Source organism: Anguilla rostrata, chromosome 6 (assembly GCF_018555375.3).
Source record: "Anguilla rostrata isolate EN2019 chromosome 6, ASM1855537v3, whole genome shotgun sequence".
Taxonomy (NCBI): Eukaryota; Metazoa; Chordata; class Actinopteri; order Anguilliformes; family Anguillidae; genus Anguilla; species Anguilla rostrata.
In genome coordinates this window covers 49639366-49653597 of record NC_057938.1, presented here as the reverse complement: position 1 = coordinate 49653597, position 14232 = coordinate 49639366, and the positions used below count along the sequence as shown (strand labels likewise).

At 44.6% G+C, this 14232-nt stretch overlaps 1 protein-coding gene across 3 annotated transcripts in view; it reads right to left on the bottom strand.

Moving 5' to 3' along the window:
- The window catches only part of fam184ab (family with sequence similarity 184 member Ab), an 89803-nt gene that overhangs the window by 38780 nt on the left and 36791 nt on the right, over positions 1 to 14232 (bottom strand). For all 3 annotated transcript variants that reach the window (XM_064340303.1, XM_064340305.1, XM_064340304.1), the window contains exons 2-5: positions 12279 to 13133; positions 9387 to 9522; positions 6834 to 7015; positions 4632 to 4817 (exon numbers count right to left, since the gene is read on the bottom strand). In XM_064340303.1, the coding sequence (XP_064196373.1) occupies positions 4632 to 4817; positions 6834 to 7015; positions 9387 to 9522; positions 12279 to 13133 (1359 nt within the window). The remainder of the gene's footprint in view (positions 1 to 4631; positions 4818 to 6833; positions 7016 to 9386; positions 9523 to 12278; positions 13134 to 14232) is intronic.

The window sequence follows — 14232 nt, the reverse complement described above, 5'->3', positions numbered from 1 at the left end:
TACTTTTATGAAAATACAGCATGCAATATTCAATATTTCTGATACTGAAAAGCACCATTAAGAAAGAAAAGGAACTATGTGTGTGTGTGTGTACGTGTGTGTGTGTGTGCATGTGCGTGCATGTGTGCGCATGTGTGTGTGCACGTGTGTGTGTGCATGTGCGTATGTGTGTATGTGTGCGCATGTGTGTGTGTGTGTGTGTGTGTGTGTATGAACAGGCCTGTCAGAAAGCAGCACTAAGTCAGTCCAGCTGAATAATTCATACCAAAACGAATTCAGAAAAGGGTTGCGAACAGAACATAGCTGCCACGGCTACATAATTTACCTCTCTTGTTGTTTCAGTGCACACAGTTATGAAAATGTGACCTCTCCTCCTTGTTTTATGGTACTGCATCCCATCATAAAAGAAGAGAATATGCTAATAATCTCATTACTCTCCCGCTAAAGGGGGGCTCTCCGGTATTCCATTTTAACCGTGATTTCAAGGTCATGTATGGAGATGGCTTTGGGGTCCCATTCACATACTCACTCTCTTAGGAAAGTACTTTTTTTTTTGTAATGCATTGTTCAGCCTCCGTTTGAGACTTGTAAAAGGGGAAGCTTACAATACAAGTAGTGTTGTAAAAACCGCGCCCACACCAGCGTTCACGCCGTGACTCACACCAAATTTTGGGGGCAAAAGCGCTAAATTGCGTACGGTGCTAGTAGCGAGGAGGAATGTAGGGAAAAAAAGCTTTGGGGGGGGGGGGGGGCTGACTGAAATAGGACATCCACGGTGGCGTCATCCCACATTTTTTATGACCGTGTGAGTCACCGACAGGCAAACATATGCCCTTCTCCTCCTTCATCATTTATGTGCGCTGAATTTCTTACTCAGAATTTGCATTTCTAAGTCGCGGGAAAATGCTGATAAGCGTACGACGCAGCAGCAGAAGCCGTGGAGCGGCTTTAATGAGATTAAACGCTCACAGCTCATTTTCCACGGCCCTCCACCTCGCTGCCAAACACTGTACGCGCTGCTCAGCGTGGGGGTGTGCAGGGGTGGGGGTGGGGGGGGGGTAGGACACAGGCTTTGTCTATGGCAGAAAAAGCTTCTGGAATATTCAGCGCGTGCTTGCGCATACGGGTAGAAGCACACTGCGGCCACCACCGGATGTTCATTCCGATCAGACAGTGAAGCTTCGCGACAGATACGAGTGGGTGAGTGAGTGAGTGAGTTGGTGGGTGGGAGTTTGCTGACAAAAGCCACTTCCTGTATCCCCACACACAAACACACACGCACAGGCATGTACGTCCATGCGGACACAGGCGCATACATGTACATACATAAATGCTTCTGCATGCACATACAAACACACCAACATTCTCTCATACATGCACACACACACACACATGCACATGCACGGGCGCATATACACACACACACACACACACACACATACCCGTACACCTACACACACACACACACACACACACATACACACACTGAGTGAGCCATTAAAAACATCCCCAGTGAAAGTCAGCTCAATTCTGAAAGATAGTGACACAGGGAACAATGGTACATTCCCATCTCTGCAGGTTGACGACATGGATATGTACAGTATGTCATACCTAAATGTCAACGACACTGAAACAAGCCCCCTAAGCACCTCCATTCATCACCTTTCTTTAATTTAAGATCAATTGGCTGTTCGTTAATGAGGTTAATTTATAATTGCGAGTGAATTTTTAATGCAAAATTATTGGATTGGAATGCCTCACACTGTCAACTGCCATGTTGTTAAGTGGCAGGAGATAACAGATTGTCTTTTGGCAGAGGCGATAGTGCGTGTCTTCGAGCGCTTTCGTTTCATATGTTATCAACTAAGGATATCAAAACAGACAGTTTAGTCACGATTCTGACGCAGATGTTTTCCCGCAGATTAAAGAGGGAAAAAAAAGAAAGTAATTATTTAACGTTAACGGGAGGGAGTTTTACAGCGCTGCGCAAAATCGATGTAGAAGGGGCTCGTCAGCAATTTCGAACACCTCCGCCGAACGCAGGTCTTAAAAAAGGCACGTTTCAGCTCTTAGCTCAGCCCGCTGAACAGAATGAAATGGAAAGATGAGTTTTCATTGTTGGGGTTAATGGCGCGTGTGGGTGAGTGGGGAAACGTGGGGCCTGCAGCCAGTGCACCCGGAGCTTCCGCAGCTGTGGCCTGGCTCAGGGACAGACAGAGCCGGGCTCAACGCTGAGCTCGTAAACACGACAATAAACTGGGACAAACAGGAGAAACGCGCGCGCAATATCAGTACAAGGAGAGCCCAGAGAAACACACACCCACACACATACACATAAACGCACACACACACATGCAATATCAGTACAAAGAGAGCCTAGAGAAACACACACCCACACACATACACATAGATGCACACACATACACACATGCAATATCAGTGCAAAGAGAGCCTGGAGAGACACACGCACACACACGCATACATACACACATGTACGCACACACGCGTACTCATACGCACATACGCACGCACGCATGCACGCTCGCACACACACACAAGCATGCACACACACATGCTTAGGCTTGCACACATGCACGTGCACACACACACACACACACACACACACACAAACACATGCATAGGAACGCACACACATGCACACGCACACACACACACACACACACACACGCACACACACACACTCACAAACCCTGAAAAAAAATCCTCTGGATCTGATCTTAAAACTTATTAACCAAATAATGCATATTAACTTACAACCTTACAACAGACAGCTAATCCACCACAAATGAAAATAAACCAAAAACTCCCATTTGGAACACATGGTGAAATGTAACCAAACCTCAAAGCCAACTTGATTGCTCTCATATCCTTAAACAATGAATCCATGTTGACTGAGTATCTCTTCATAAACAGAAAGAAAAATCAGAGGCAGATCCTGACCGAGAACAGGTTCAAGAACCACAGACTGACAACTGAGAAAAGCCAGTATAAAAAGTCATGGCTGCCAAAACAAACTACCATTATGCAGTCACCGTGATACAGGTGAGGGAGAGAAAATCAGGTTTTAAAATCTAAAAATACATATTAATAAAAGTTTGAAATATCACTCCGTCAAGAAATGACAGGAAAACCATCTGTCATGCAGGCCCACAGCATCACTAGCAGCGCAAGTTGTGGGAACGTGCCATTGTGAGACTGCACAAGCAGCTGCAGCATCACGTTGTCCCTACAAGGGGTTGGTTTATGGTCTTGTTATCATCACTTTTTTTGCATTAATTATCATCACGCTGCTATGATTTTTCCTTTCACTGATTGTGCCGTCTTTGCGGTACAATACCTAGTGCCTATTGTGCTAATGAAAGCTGATTTGAATTTAATTGAAGTCAGTTGAGAAAGAGCGAGAGAGTAGAGAATGCATCACTGCAGAATTGCATTATCACAGAGAAAGAGCAAGAGAGAGAGAGAGAGAGAGAGGGAGAGAGGAGGCCAAAAAAATCAGCAGGCCTCAGGGATGAGATGAAAGACAAGGAACTAACTCAGTCTGAGGATTTTATACAGCAAACCAAAAGCGCAGAAATGTCTGCTTGTTGGATTGATGTGCCAGGCAGATGCCCCCCAGACTCGGACCACTAGAGCCTGGAAACGCTTGTCATTTTCTGCAAGGCTTCCAAAAAAACAACTGAAAAACGGAACACGCTCCTGTCCGGGGAAATTGATGTTTTCCTCATGTCCTCAAGTCCCGGCTGCCACTCACGTCTGATCATTTGCATATCCTGATCTGCAGCTCGTCAGCGAGGTTCAGCGGCCTCTGCCACAGCTCCGTCACGCCGACGGGTCTCAGCTGGTCCTTTTCACAGGACTTAAGGAACCTGGGCTCTCGCACCTGGCCACTGTCGCATGAGATTCCTCACTAATGACATGACTGGCTGCCACACTAACTGTCAACTCATCTGTCATTTGCAGCGATGACCTTTGGAATACAAACCAGTTGGGAATGCAAGGGACTGAGGAGCCAATCAGATGTAGGGAGGAGGATCAGGTGACCAGATGTAGAGGGGCATTATTTTTCTTTTATCAATTTTAATAGGACACTGTGGTTAATACTCCTACTCTTTTGAAAAGTACCATGGGATGGGACATGAGAGGGAACCTTCCACTGGTCAGTGCACCATCACTGCTTCGGGGCACTGGATTGTGTTTGGTCTGGGAGACAAGTGGGCCCTCACTAAGCCACTAACAATCCTTCATAGGACCCCCATCCAAGCAGAGCCGCCTGCTGGTATAAACCCCCTATGCAGCCATTATGGTCCACAACCTGGGCCACAGAATTCACGCTTGAAGACACTTCAGTTGTACAGTATTGTTATTAATGAGTCTGTGGTGATCGGTACCCTGCTCCACAATTGCTTCCACCCTGCCACTTCCCCTGCTCAAACAACCTCAAACGTTCTTTCGTAGGGCCACCAAAATCCAACAGCCAGCTCTACATCAAAGCACTGACCAAGCCAAGCCTAACCCTGCTTAGCTTCAGCAATCTGAGATTATGCTGGAGGGTGTATAGATCGTACAAGCGGTCTCACTTCTATGGTGTACGTGCTGTTAACACTCACGGCCAGTAGCCGGTTCTTCTCCCGCTCGGCGGCGTTCTGAGCGTTCTCCAGGGTCGCGCGGTGTTTTTTTGACAGGTCTTCCAGTGCGCGGGCCTGGGCCTCTTTGAAATGGGAGGCGTCCTCCTGGTATTTGGCACGCAAGTTCATGATCTCCTTCTCATACGCCTGCTTCTCCTCGCGAAGGGTCTGAGCGCAAGAACACAGAAGGAAAACCTCAGTCAAAAAGTTAAATACTATGCTCCTCATCTTTGGCAAGGTCAAGTATAGGCGCTTACTTTGAAAAGCAAGTTTAAACGTTGTTGGTTTGTTTCTCAGGCATGACATTGTCATTGTACCCTTGAGAATGCGCTTGAATTGCTGCAGTAAACTGTATAAACAGACTGTACGCATAAAAAACGTGAGCTGTGTATGTATTTGTGAATGAAAACATGTGATGAATGCCTAAAATGTACATTTCTGTGGTGAAATCAGGTGTAGTCAACCGTGGGATCTGCCAATCATCAACAGCATGAGTGACAGTGCAATCATCTCTCAAATCACTGCACTTTCACACACAGCTGAATTCAAATAAGATATTCCATTCTAGGCCACAACTCATTGTAATGCAATTTATTATATGTTGTCATGGTAACTTGTATTAATAACTCAATGTTGATAGCAAATTTTAAAAAATAAAAACCTTTATGAGTACAAGTCTGCAGTGCCCACACAATGGCATTATCACAGACTGTTGGACTCATGTACAAGTGCTATGAGACATGGCCTTCAAGGGTTACGCATTGTTGGATTTGGGTGCTGCTTAAGCAGTGTGTTGCATCATAATGTTAATATGTAAAGAAAAGTCGATTATCTTTGGCATTTACATGAAAATACATTTTCTCTCCCAAGCTGTTGTTTCTATGTGGGGTGACCTTTTCGATTTAAAACTCCTGGCTAATGTTAACCGAAAAATAAATAAATAAATAAATAAATCAAATCCCTTTCAGGACAAATAAACCTTTGTTTATGCATTTAATTCTGAGCCTGAAGGCTTTAGTAGGAATATTACAGTGTTCGCTTAATGTGAACTTTGCTGCCAAAAACCTAGAACCTGTACACGGTTCACCGAAAGGTCTTCAAAAACTTATCAATATTTAATTGACTATCGATGTCATTTTAATAATTGAAATGAAATGTTCTACACTTCAGAAATCCCAAAAAACATAGTGCAAATAAAAAAAAAAGCTGTACAGTGTGTACATTCTGGCAAATATCTAGTGAAAGCAGTAAAATGTGACCTAATTAAAAGTTCTACGGTTTTTAACACAGGAGGACTTCTGGTAATTATGTCTGACATCTGCTCTAGGACTTCTACAAGAGGCCCTCTTCAGAGGGCTTAAAACATTCTCTTTTTTCCCCCACAATGTGCACTCTGGTGAATTAAACATGGACGAGAGGATTTAGGCAGGGCTGCTAATGGTCAGTGAAGCTTCAAGCCTTTAACACAAAAGATCCCTTGAAACCGTAAAACGTAATATTCAAGCAAATGTGCGGCGAATGTTGTACATTGTAGTCTGAAGATGAACCTTTTTGTCTGAACGGATTCACACTGAATCCAATGAACAGTTGCATCGTTGCTCCAGGTAAAGAAGTGCTGTACTGTACTGATGATATACCTTATACAGGTATAGAACTTAAACTCCAGGAGTTTATGTACCTTACACAGGTGTAGACCTTAATTACCAGGTGATGACATACCTTATACAGGCATAGACCTTAAAACCCAGGTCCATATGTACCTCATACAGGTATAACTATATTAAACCCCCAATATGTACGTCATACAGGTATACATATGCTAAACCCCAGGTGCATATGTACCTCATACAGGTATAGATATGTTAAACCCCAGATGATAATGCACCTCATGCAAGTATAGACCTTAAACCCCAGGTGAAAGTGTCTTATACAGGTATAGACATGCTAAACCCCCGGTGCATATGTACCTCATACAGGTATATACATGCTAAACTCCAGGTGCATTACGTACCTCATACAGGTATATACATGCTAAACTCCAGGTGCATATGTACCTCATACAGGTATAGACACACTAAACCCCAGGTGCATATGTACCTTATACAGGTAGAGACCAGACCCTAAACCCCAGGTACATACGCACCTCATACAGGTACAGACCCTAAGCCCCAGGGGATGAAGTACCTTCTCCAGTGTGAGGATCTGCTGGCGCTGCCGCTCGTCCAGGGCCTGGCTCTTGCTCTGCAGGGAGCCCCTCTCCTCCTCCAGCCGCAGGACCTTGTCCTTCAGACGGGCCTTCTCCGACTCCAGGTCCCGGATGGCCGCCTCGTGGGTCATCTGGGTGGCCTGCAGGCTGCCGATGTGGCCTTGAGGTGGGCGGAGCACAAAGGTAGGCGGAGTCAGGTCGCTGCGGCAACATTCCCTCAACTCCAAATCCCAATCCGTTTTGTGTCACTTTCTGGCAACGGGCTTCCTTTAGGTGTCTTTGGTAAATGAGCCCTGTTGACAACACATCCTCCAAAATTTAGCATGGAATTTGTCTGCGACGGAAAGAGCTTATCAGGGATTTGGGAGGGGGCATTGTGCACTGCCAATTTTAAAACTCTATTTTGCTCCATTTTGATTTATTTTTCAAGTAGTCATAGGATCACTTCCAGGAATCAGTAAAAAAGAAGGCCATAACTCATATTTAGACGGGCACACTATTCATTTTTATCCAGTGACAGCGTGGGATAAACCGATTAATCTGAGCCCTCAGCCCTCGGTGGAAAACCACACGTGACTCGGCATCCTCAGTAGGCAACTCCTTCATCCTCTACTTCATGTGCTTTTTGAATCACATTGCACTGCCGGATGAAACATTGATGAAAGGCATCAGTGGGAACAAAATTAGATCGCATAAGGCGTGCCTTTCAGAAGAGGGCTCAGAATGAAGTGCGTCTTAAATTGGGTACGTTGCATTATTGAGTACAGTTCCTATACAGTCCTGCCTGCAGCCTCTTGACAACAGCTAATGCTGTTTGTGCATTGAACATGTAACTGAAAGTTCATATGCGGCTGTGCACTGTCTTTGTGTACATAGTTATCACTTGAATAATTTTCCATACTGTATTTACCAAGTAGAGTTTTACTCCATGAATATGAGAAACATTTCTGAGCTATAATTATACCTGTGAAGACCATACAGTACATATCTGGTCTTCCCAGTGCAAAACAAGAGCCAAGTTCAGTATTATGAATTAACACAAATTCTGTAATAACCTTGGGGGAGCCACGCACTCGTCAGTTAGTCAGTGAGTAAGTGAGTGAGTGAGGGACAAACCTGGGGCAAACACGTATTTGTTTTGGATTCAAACACTTTTCTACTCTTTACTGATCTTGTCTGGTGTATTAGAACCAATAAAATATACTCAAAAAGTGCACACCCCATCTTCTGGTCATATTGACAGGCTGAATTACACCAGGCAAGATCAATAGAGCACAGAAAAGTCATTGAATCCAAAATGAATACGTATTTGACCCAGGTCTGGTGAGGTACACTGTCCTTTCCAGAGCTACTTGGCTGCAGCCAGTGAGGGCAGCGGTAGTGCGGTTCAATAGGCCACACTGTACACTGCAGGTAAGGATGCTTGAGTAGAGACACAGAAGAGTGAGTACGACGAGACACTTTGAGACAGGTATTCATAAACAAGACGCTCCCGTGACATCGGAGCCTCACTCAGCTGCACTGTGCAAGAAAAGGGTATTTTGGACAGCAGACACAGGAGGGCTGGGTCAGTGATCAGGTTCCTCAGTCAAAAGTGAAATCAGTCAGACATCCACTGTCACATTGGAAGAGTATCACTGTAGCTTAAATACATCTATCAATGATAGAAACGTGTCGAAATGCGACGTTGTCAAAATGAATTTAATTTGTAATTGTAATAGATGTTCAAAAAAGCCACTTAGCTATCAGCTGCATGGAAATTTTGCTTGTGACATTTAACACCTGAATAGTTTCAAATTAAGACTAGAAATAAAAATTTTCCTTTGCAGAATTTGTTGAATAAAAGGATAGAGAATTAATCTGGACATAAAGCATTTGATCTCCACAAGGCTGTCTCCCTGGTGTTTCAAAGAGGACGAGTCCAATATTCAAGATCAAACAGAATGATGGCTGATGACTGTAATTAAAAACCAGCGATGAAAGAGCATTATAAAAATATGTCAGGGGACTCCAGTGGCTAACATTCCCTGTTTTTAAAATTCTTTACTCTCTGACCAGCCAGAGCCTCTGTGGTGCACAAGTAAAAAGTTAAGAGGTGTTTCTGAAAGAGCAGGTGTTTTTTTTTTGTTCAGGTGTGGTGATGTGCTGTCTGGTTCCTCTAGGGAACATTCCAGAAGCCAGGTGATGAGGTGAGGAAACCTGGCAGATTACACAGCACCGGGCAACACACCGTGGTCCTGTTGCTAGGCTACCGCGAGGCAATCCATCATACGCAACCTCCTATCAAAACGGGCGCACGGGCTCTCCTTCGCTTGATTGGACGGGATGTGACGGCGTCGTCTCAGCCGCACGGGCTATTAGAGTCTGGTCCCGGAGGTGTCAAGAGTTAGGCGGATAGCAAAAACGGTTCAACGAGGACCATGATTAGCTTAATGATGCGGCTAAGCTGGCGGCTTGATTGCCGCTCTTGCGGCGCAGAGGTGAGATGACGCGACTAGCGGGGTAGCCGAATGAAGCGGCGGCCATCTTACTGGCTTTGAGGAGGATCTCGGTGGCCTGCTGCTGCACTCGGTCACGGGTGGCCTCCAGCTCGCACTCCGTCTCCTTCTGGCGGATCTCCAGGATCTCGCCGTCCTGCGTGGTCTCCTCCAGCTGCTTGTGCAGCTCCTGCCACGCGGGGGGCACACAGACCAGGGTCAAGACACGACCATCGCCGTAACGAGTTGCCTCTGTACAGAACGCCTGAGGAACAAGATTAGCTCTCTGTGCTTCAGCAAGGACATAAACCTGGAAAAAACTAACTCCTAGGAAGATGCTCAACTGTTAGTCAAACAAATGATGCGACCACAGAAGTACCACATTTCGCAAATGCTAAACATACCAGCAGGTTTATTTATTTATTTATTTATTTACAAAAGGATTTTATGAAATCATTTCCTGTTTCCGCACGGCAGCAAGAACTTTCAGCTATGCATAATTTATCAAAACGATAGCTATTTTGCACATTTCAGAGTTTAGAAACATTTGAAGAATAACTTCAATCTCCCTTGTCGCCGGGCTTCTGCCATACAGTATACCAAACATCTACTGCATGTTAACTCATTAGGATTAAATGTATCGTCCTTTCTGCTTTGCTGTCATAGATGCAGAAGTGAAGTCAGCTGCAGTTTGCCATTAGAATCCCAGAATATCAGGCTTCTGAGGGTTTTTTTGTTGTTGAAGATCTGATGTTAAAGATCCGTTGTGGTGGAAAACTAAAACCTACATCCCTCAGGCTGGGTAGAGCTCCACATTTTGATGCACTGGGGGCCTAGCAATGCAAGAGAATGCCTGGGGATTCTGCACAAGCGTATATGTCAGAAGCTCCCAGCCCTGGTTAATCCTTTCAGCGAGGCTTAGAGGAGCACGCCCTAATTACATCCAGTTCTATTAGCCATTGACCAAAGCAAAATCGTCTTCTTTGTAACCGATCACGATTTCCATGGGAGAGTCAGAACGTGATATAATTGGATGTTAATACAAAACAGTTGTCTGAGTGGACTTAACCATTTTGCTTGGGTCACGGCTCACTTCGGCACAAAGATGCTACAAGATGAGACTCGGGAAAAGAGCAAGGCTAACTAGCCATTTTGGTCCATTTCCCTTCTCTCAAAGAAAATGAATATGACTTTGAGAGAAGATTGCCTGATTCCACAATAAACCCCCCATTGAATGAGCTTATAACCGGGAAACTCACATTCTTCCAACCGTAACCAGCGCTCCTGAAAGTCTATTATGAAAGCCACAATGGCTTAGCTATCATTTTTAGACCAAATCTCCACTAGGGGAAAACATCTTCCTGCCTGTATAGGAAAACTTTTAGTATGCCAGACTATTAAAGGAAGAGTTGAATCAGCTTGTCACTGTTTTGTATAGCACAACTATGTGCCACTTTCTAATACTATCGTGCTTATAAATATCTTTTTCATTTCTCAAAGTAAACATTTAAAGGTCCCGAGGATGCATCAAAAGTAATAAGGGTACGTCTGTATTTAATTTTCATTGAAGTTTCATTTTACTCTTGTGTGGAAAACATATTCATACACTTCCCACAACACAGGACAATAAATGGGTTTGTTGGTAATAAAAATAACAAAAAATGGGTCAGCTATGCGATGCTGAAGAATAAGGTCTTTACCAGTGAAAAGAGACTTTTTGAATCAGGTTGATAGTATGTGTATCTATAAAGAAACTGTAATCAAAGATTAGAAAGCAGAAAATAATTAGATAATTAGAAGGATTAATTATCGTAACATTAATTATACAGTGCCTCTTCAACATCAGTCATAGTTCCGTACTAGTTTCATTATTTCTGCAGATTACAGATTACATTTAGGACAGGCTCGAATTTATGATAATCTGCTATTCAAGTATGAAAAGCATGTAAATCCAAATCCAAAATTAACTACGCCAGAAAACAAATGTCCACCAAGGAAAATACAAAAAAAGGCTACCATGAAAATTTAGCAAGGGGATTTGTGTTATATTTATCTACAGTCTGGCGGTGGCTGTTTCCCCATTCAGAGGTCATGAGACAAAAGGTGCTGTGAAAATGAAATTCATTATGATGATAATGATGATCACTGTTATTATTCTTACCGTTATTATAAATTATATAAAATTATATTATATAAAAATAAATATATATGTAATTTTTCCTTTTTTCCCTCTACATTTCAGCCAGATTAACATAAAGAAGTTATGCTTACAGTGCTTTTCTCAGCCACTTAAAATATCGTGTTACATGCTTACTGTGTTTTGTTAGTCACGTAACATACTATGTGTTATGCTAACAGCGCTTCTGGGGCTAAAGGGGTGACATTAGCTCAGGAGGTAGAGCGGTTGTCTGGCAACTGGAAGGCTGTTGATTCAATCCCCGGTCCTCGGAGTGCATCGAAGTGTCCTTGAGCAAGACACCTAACCCCCGATTGCTCCCTACGAGCTGGTTTGCATGGTTGCCTCGCCATTGGCGTGTAAGTGTGTGTGTGTGTGTGTGTGTGTGTGTGTGTGTGCGTGTGTGTGTGATTTAAAAGGATTGATTGTAAAGCACTTTGCCCGTTGTTGCTGGAAAATGCATTATATACAGTTAAAATAAAAAATTAAAATTAAATACAGTCCATGTATCATTTGTTGGTTACTTAGCGTACCCCGTTTTATGCTTACACATACATCTGCAGCGTTAAGCTGTCAGTGAATTAGCGTACCTTGTTCCATGCTTACACATAGAGTACCGCAGCAGTGTTAAGCTGTCAGTGAGTTAGCATAACTCGTTTCGTGCTTGCACATACTGCTGCAGTGTTAAGCTGTCTGTGAATTAGCATACCTTGTTCCATGCTTACACATACATACCGCAGCAGTGTTAAGCTCCTGGTCGCTTAGCATACCTTGATGTTGCCCTCCGCGACGTTGAGCGCGCTCTGCAGCCGGACGGTCTTCTCGCGGCTCTCCCGGGCCTCCTCCTGCACCCGCTGGAGCTCCGCCCTCAGCTTCCCCAGGGTCTTCTGGAGGGCCGCCTCCTGCGCCTGGAACTCCTTCCGCAGCTCCGCCTCCGTCTTCTTCCAGGCCAGCAGGTTCTCGGCGGTCAGCTGCTGCGTGCGCTTCATGGCCTCCAGCTCGCGCTCGTAGTAGCCCTGGGCCTTGCTGAGCTTGGCCTCGTACTCCTCCACCAGGCGCTTCTTCTCCTGCTTCAGCTCCTCCACCCGCTCGGTCAGCGACTCCACCTCGGCCTTGTGCAGCTGGCCCAGCTTCTCCTGGTCCTTGCTGTAGTTGGCGTTCTGGCTCTGGTGGCTGCGGAGCAGCTCCTGGATCTCCTGGCGGTGGGCGGCGCGCAGCTCCTCCAGCGCCTGCCGCTTCTCCTGCTCGAACTGCGCCTGCACCTGGCCGAAGGAGCGCAGGCGCTCCTCGAAGCCGCGGCGCATCTCCTCCACCTCGCGCGACATGGTGACCACGCGCTGCGTGTGCTGCGCCTCGGTGCACAGCTGCATGTCCTCCACGCGCTGCCGGTACGTCTCGAACTCGGCCAGCGCCTGCCGCTTCATGCGCTCGTGCAGCTCCATGGACTCCTCCAGCGACTGGATGCGCCGCTTCAGGTCCATCTCGTCGCTGATCTTGCTCTTGTACTGCATGATCTTCTCCCGCGTCTCCGACAGGATCTGCTGCACCTCCTCCTCGTGCGCCTCCTTCAGGGTCTGGATGGCCGCCTCGTGCTCGTCGTTCTTTGTGTTCAGCGCATAAATCACCTTTGGGGGGGGCAGAGTGGGAAAAGGGGTTAATGCGGGTACTGATGGAAGGTTTAGCATGTATCATTAAACAAAGCAAGGGCCTGGATTAAATCTACAGTAAATTGTTCCTTTGCAAACAATGTTTTGTGATTTTTTCTGATCAGCAGACTGTGTTTGGGACTAATGTTAAAGTTAAGGACACTGAAAATGCAACGCAAATGCAACAGGCCCATAGTATTCCTGAAAAATGTGCATTGCACATCTTGAGAAGTCTAACATCCTTGTGAGTTGGCAACTGTAAATTTTGCTAATAGGACTACTGTAATTAGTGTCTTGTCATAGGGCAAGAGAGGGAAAGGCCGTTCTTGATCCAACTTGGCATTGAATTTTGGCTTTCGGTACTACACCTCTGACTGAAAAATATATTGTACTACATTAAAAACACATAAAGTACAATGTCAATAGTCACAGGTTCAGAAACTGAAATCAATGGCTTAAAATCATAATAATTTCAATGAACTTCATTCTGCTAGGATATCACATTGAGATAATAAGAAATAAATGTCAAAGTCAAAGAAGGAAATCGCTACTAAAGATTTTTGAGTTAATGGTTCACTGCCCTTGAATGATATATGCACTAGAGAGCTTAATGTGACTTAATGTGACAAAGGGCGAAGTCATTACATACAAATTTTACAGCTTAAGTGCCCTATAACCTTAATCCTCCCCCCTCACCCACAGCTGCACACCACATCCACTGTTTTTACCCATCTCCTATATTCCGCTTTCAAAAACACGTCTCCTATGTTCCGCAACAACATAAACAGAGTCAATAATGCATAACATTAAACTTCCAGAGATTTTAGCAATCCTTGTTCACTTAAAAAATATTACATAGCAACCCTCCTCACAATAATTTCTATATGTAATGGCCTTGTAAATGAATAAGCGTAAAACACTTTCCTGTATCATTCTGCAAATATTTGCATGGTCTTGTCTTCATTATAATTATTTTTCTGCTGGAGTTGTGATTGGGGCAATATTAACTGCATCATTTCCCAAAAAGGGTTTCCATAATGTGCAAATGTATGCAATGCTAAATGTGCCGGTCTTTTAG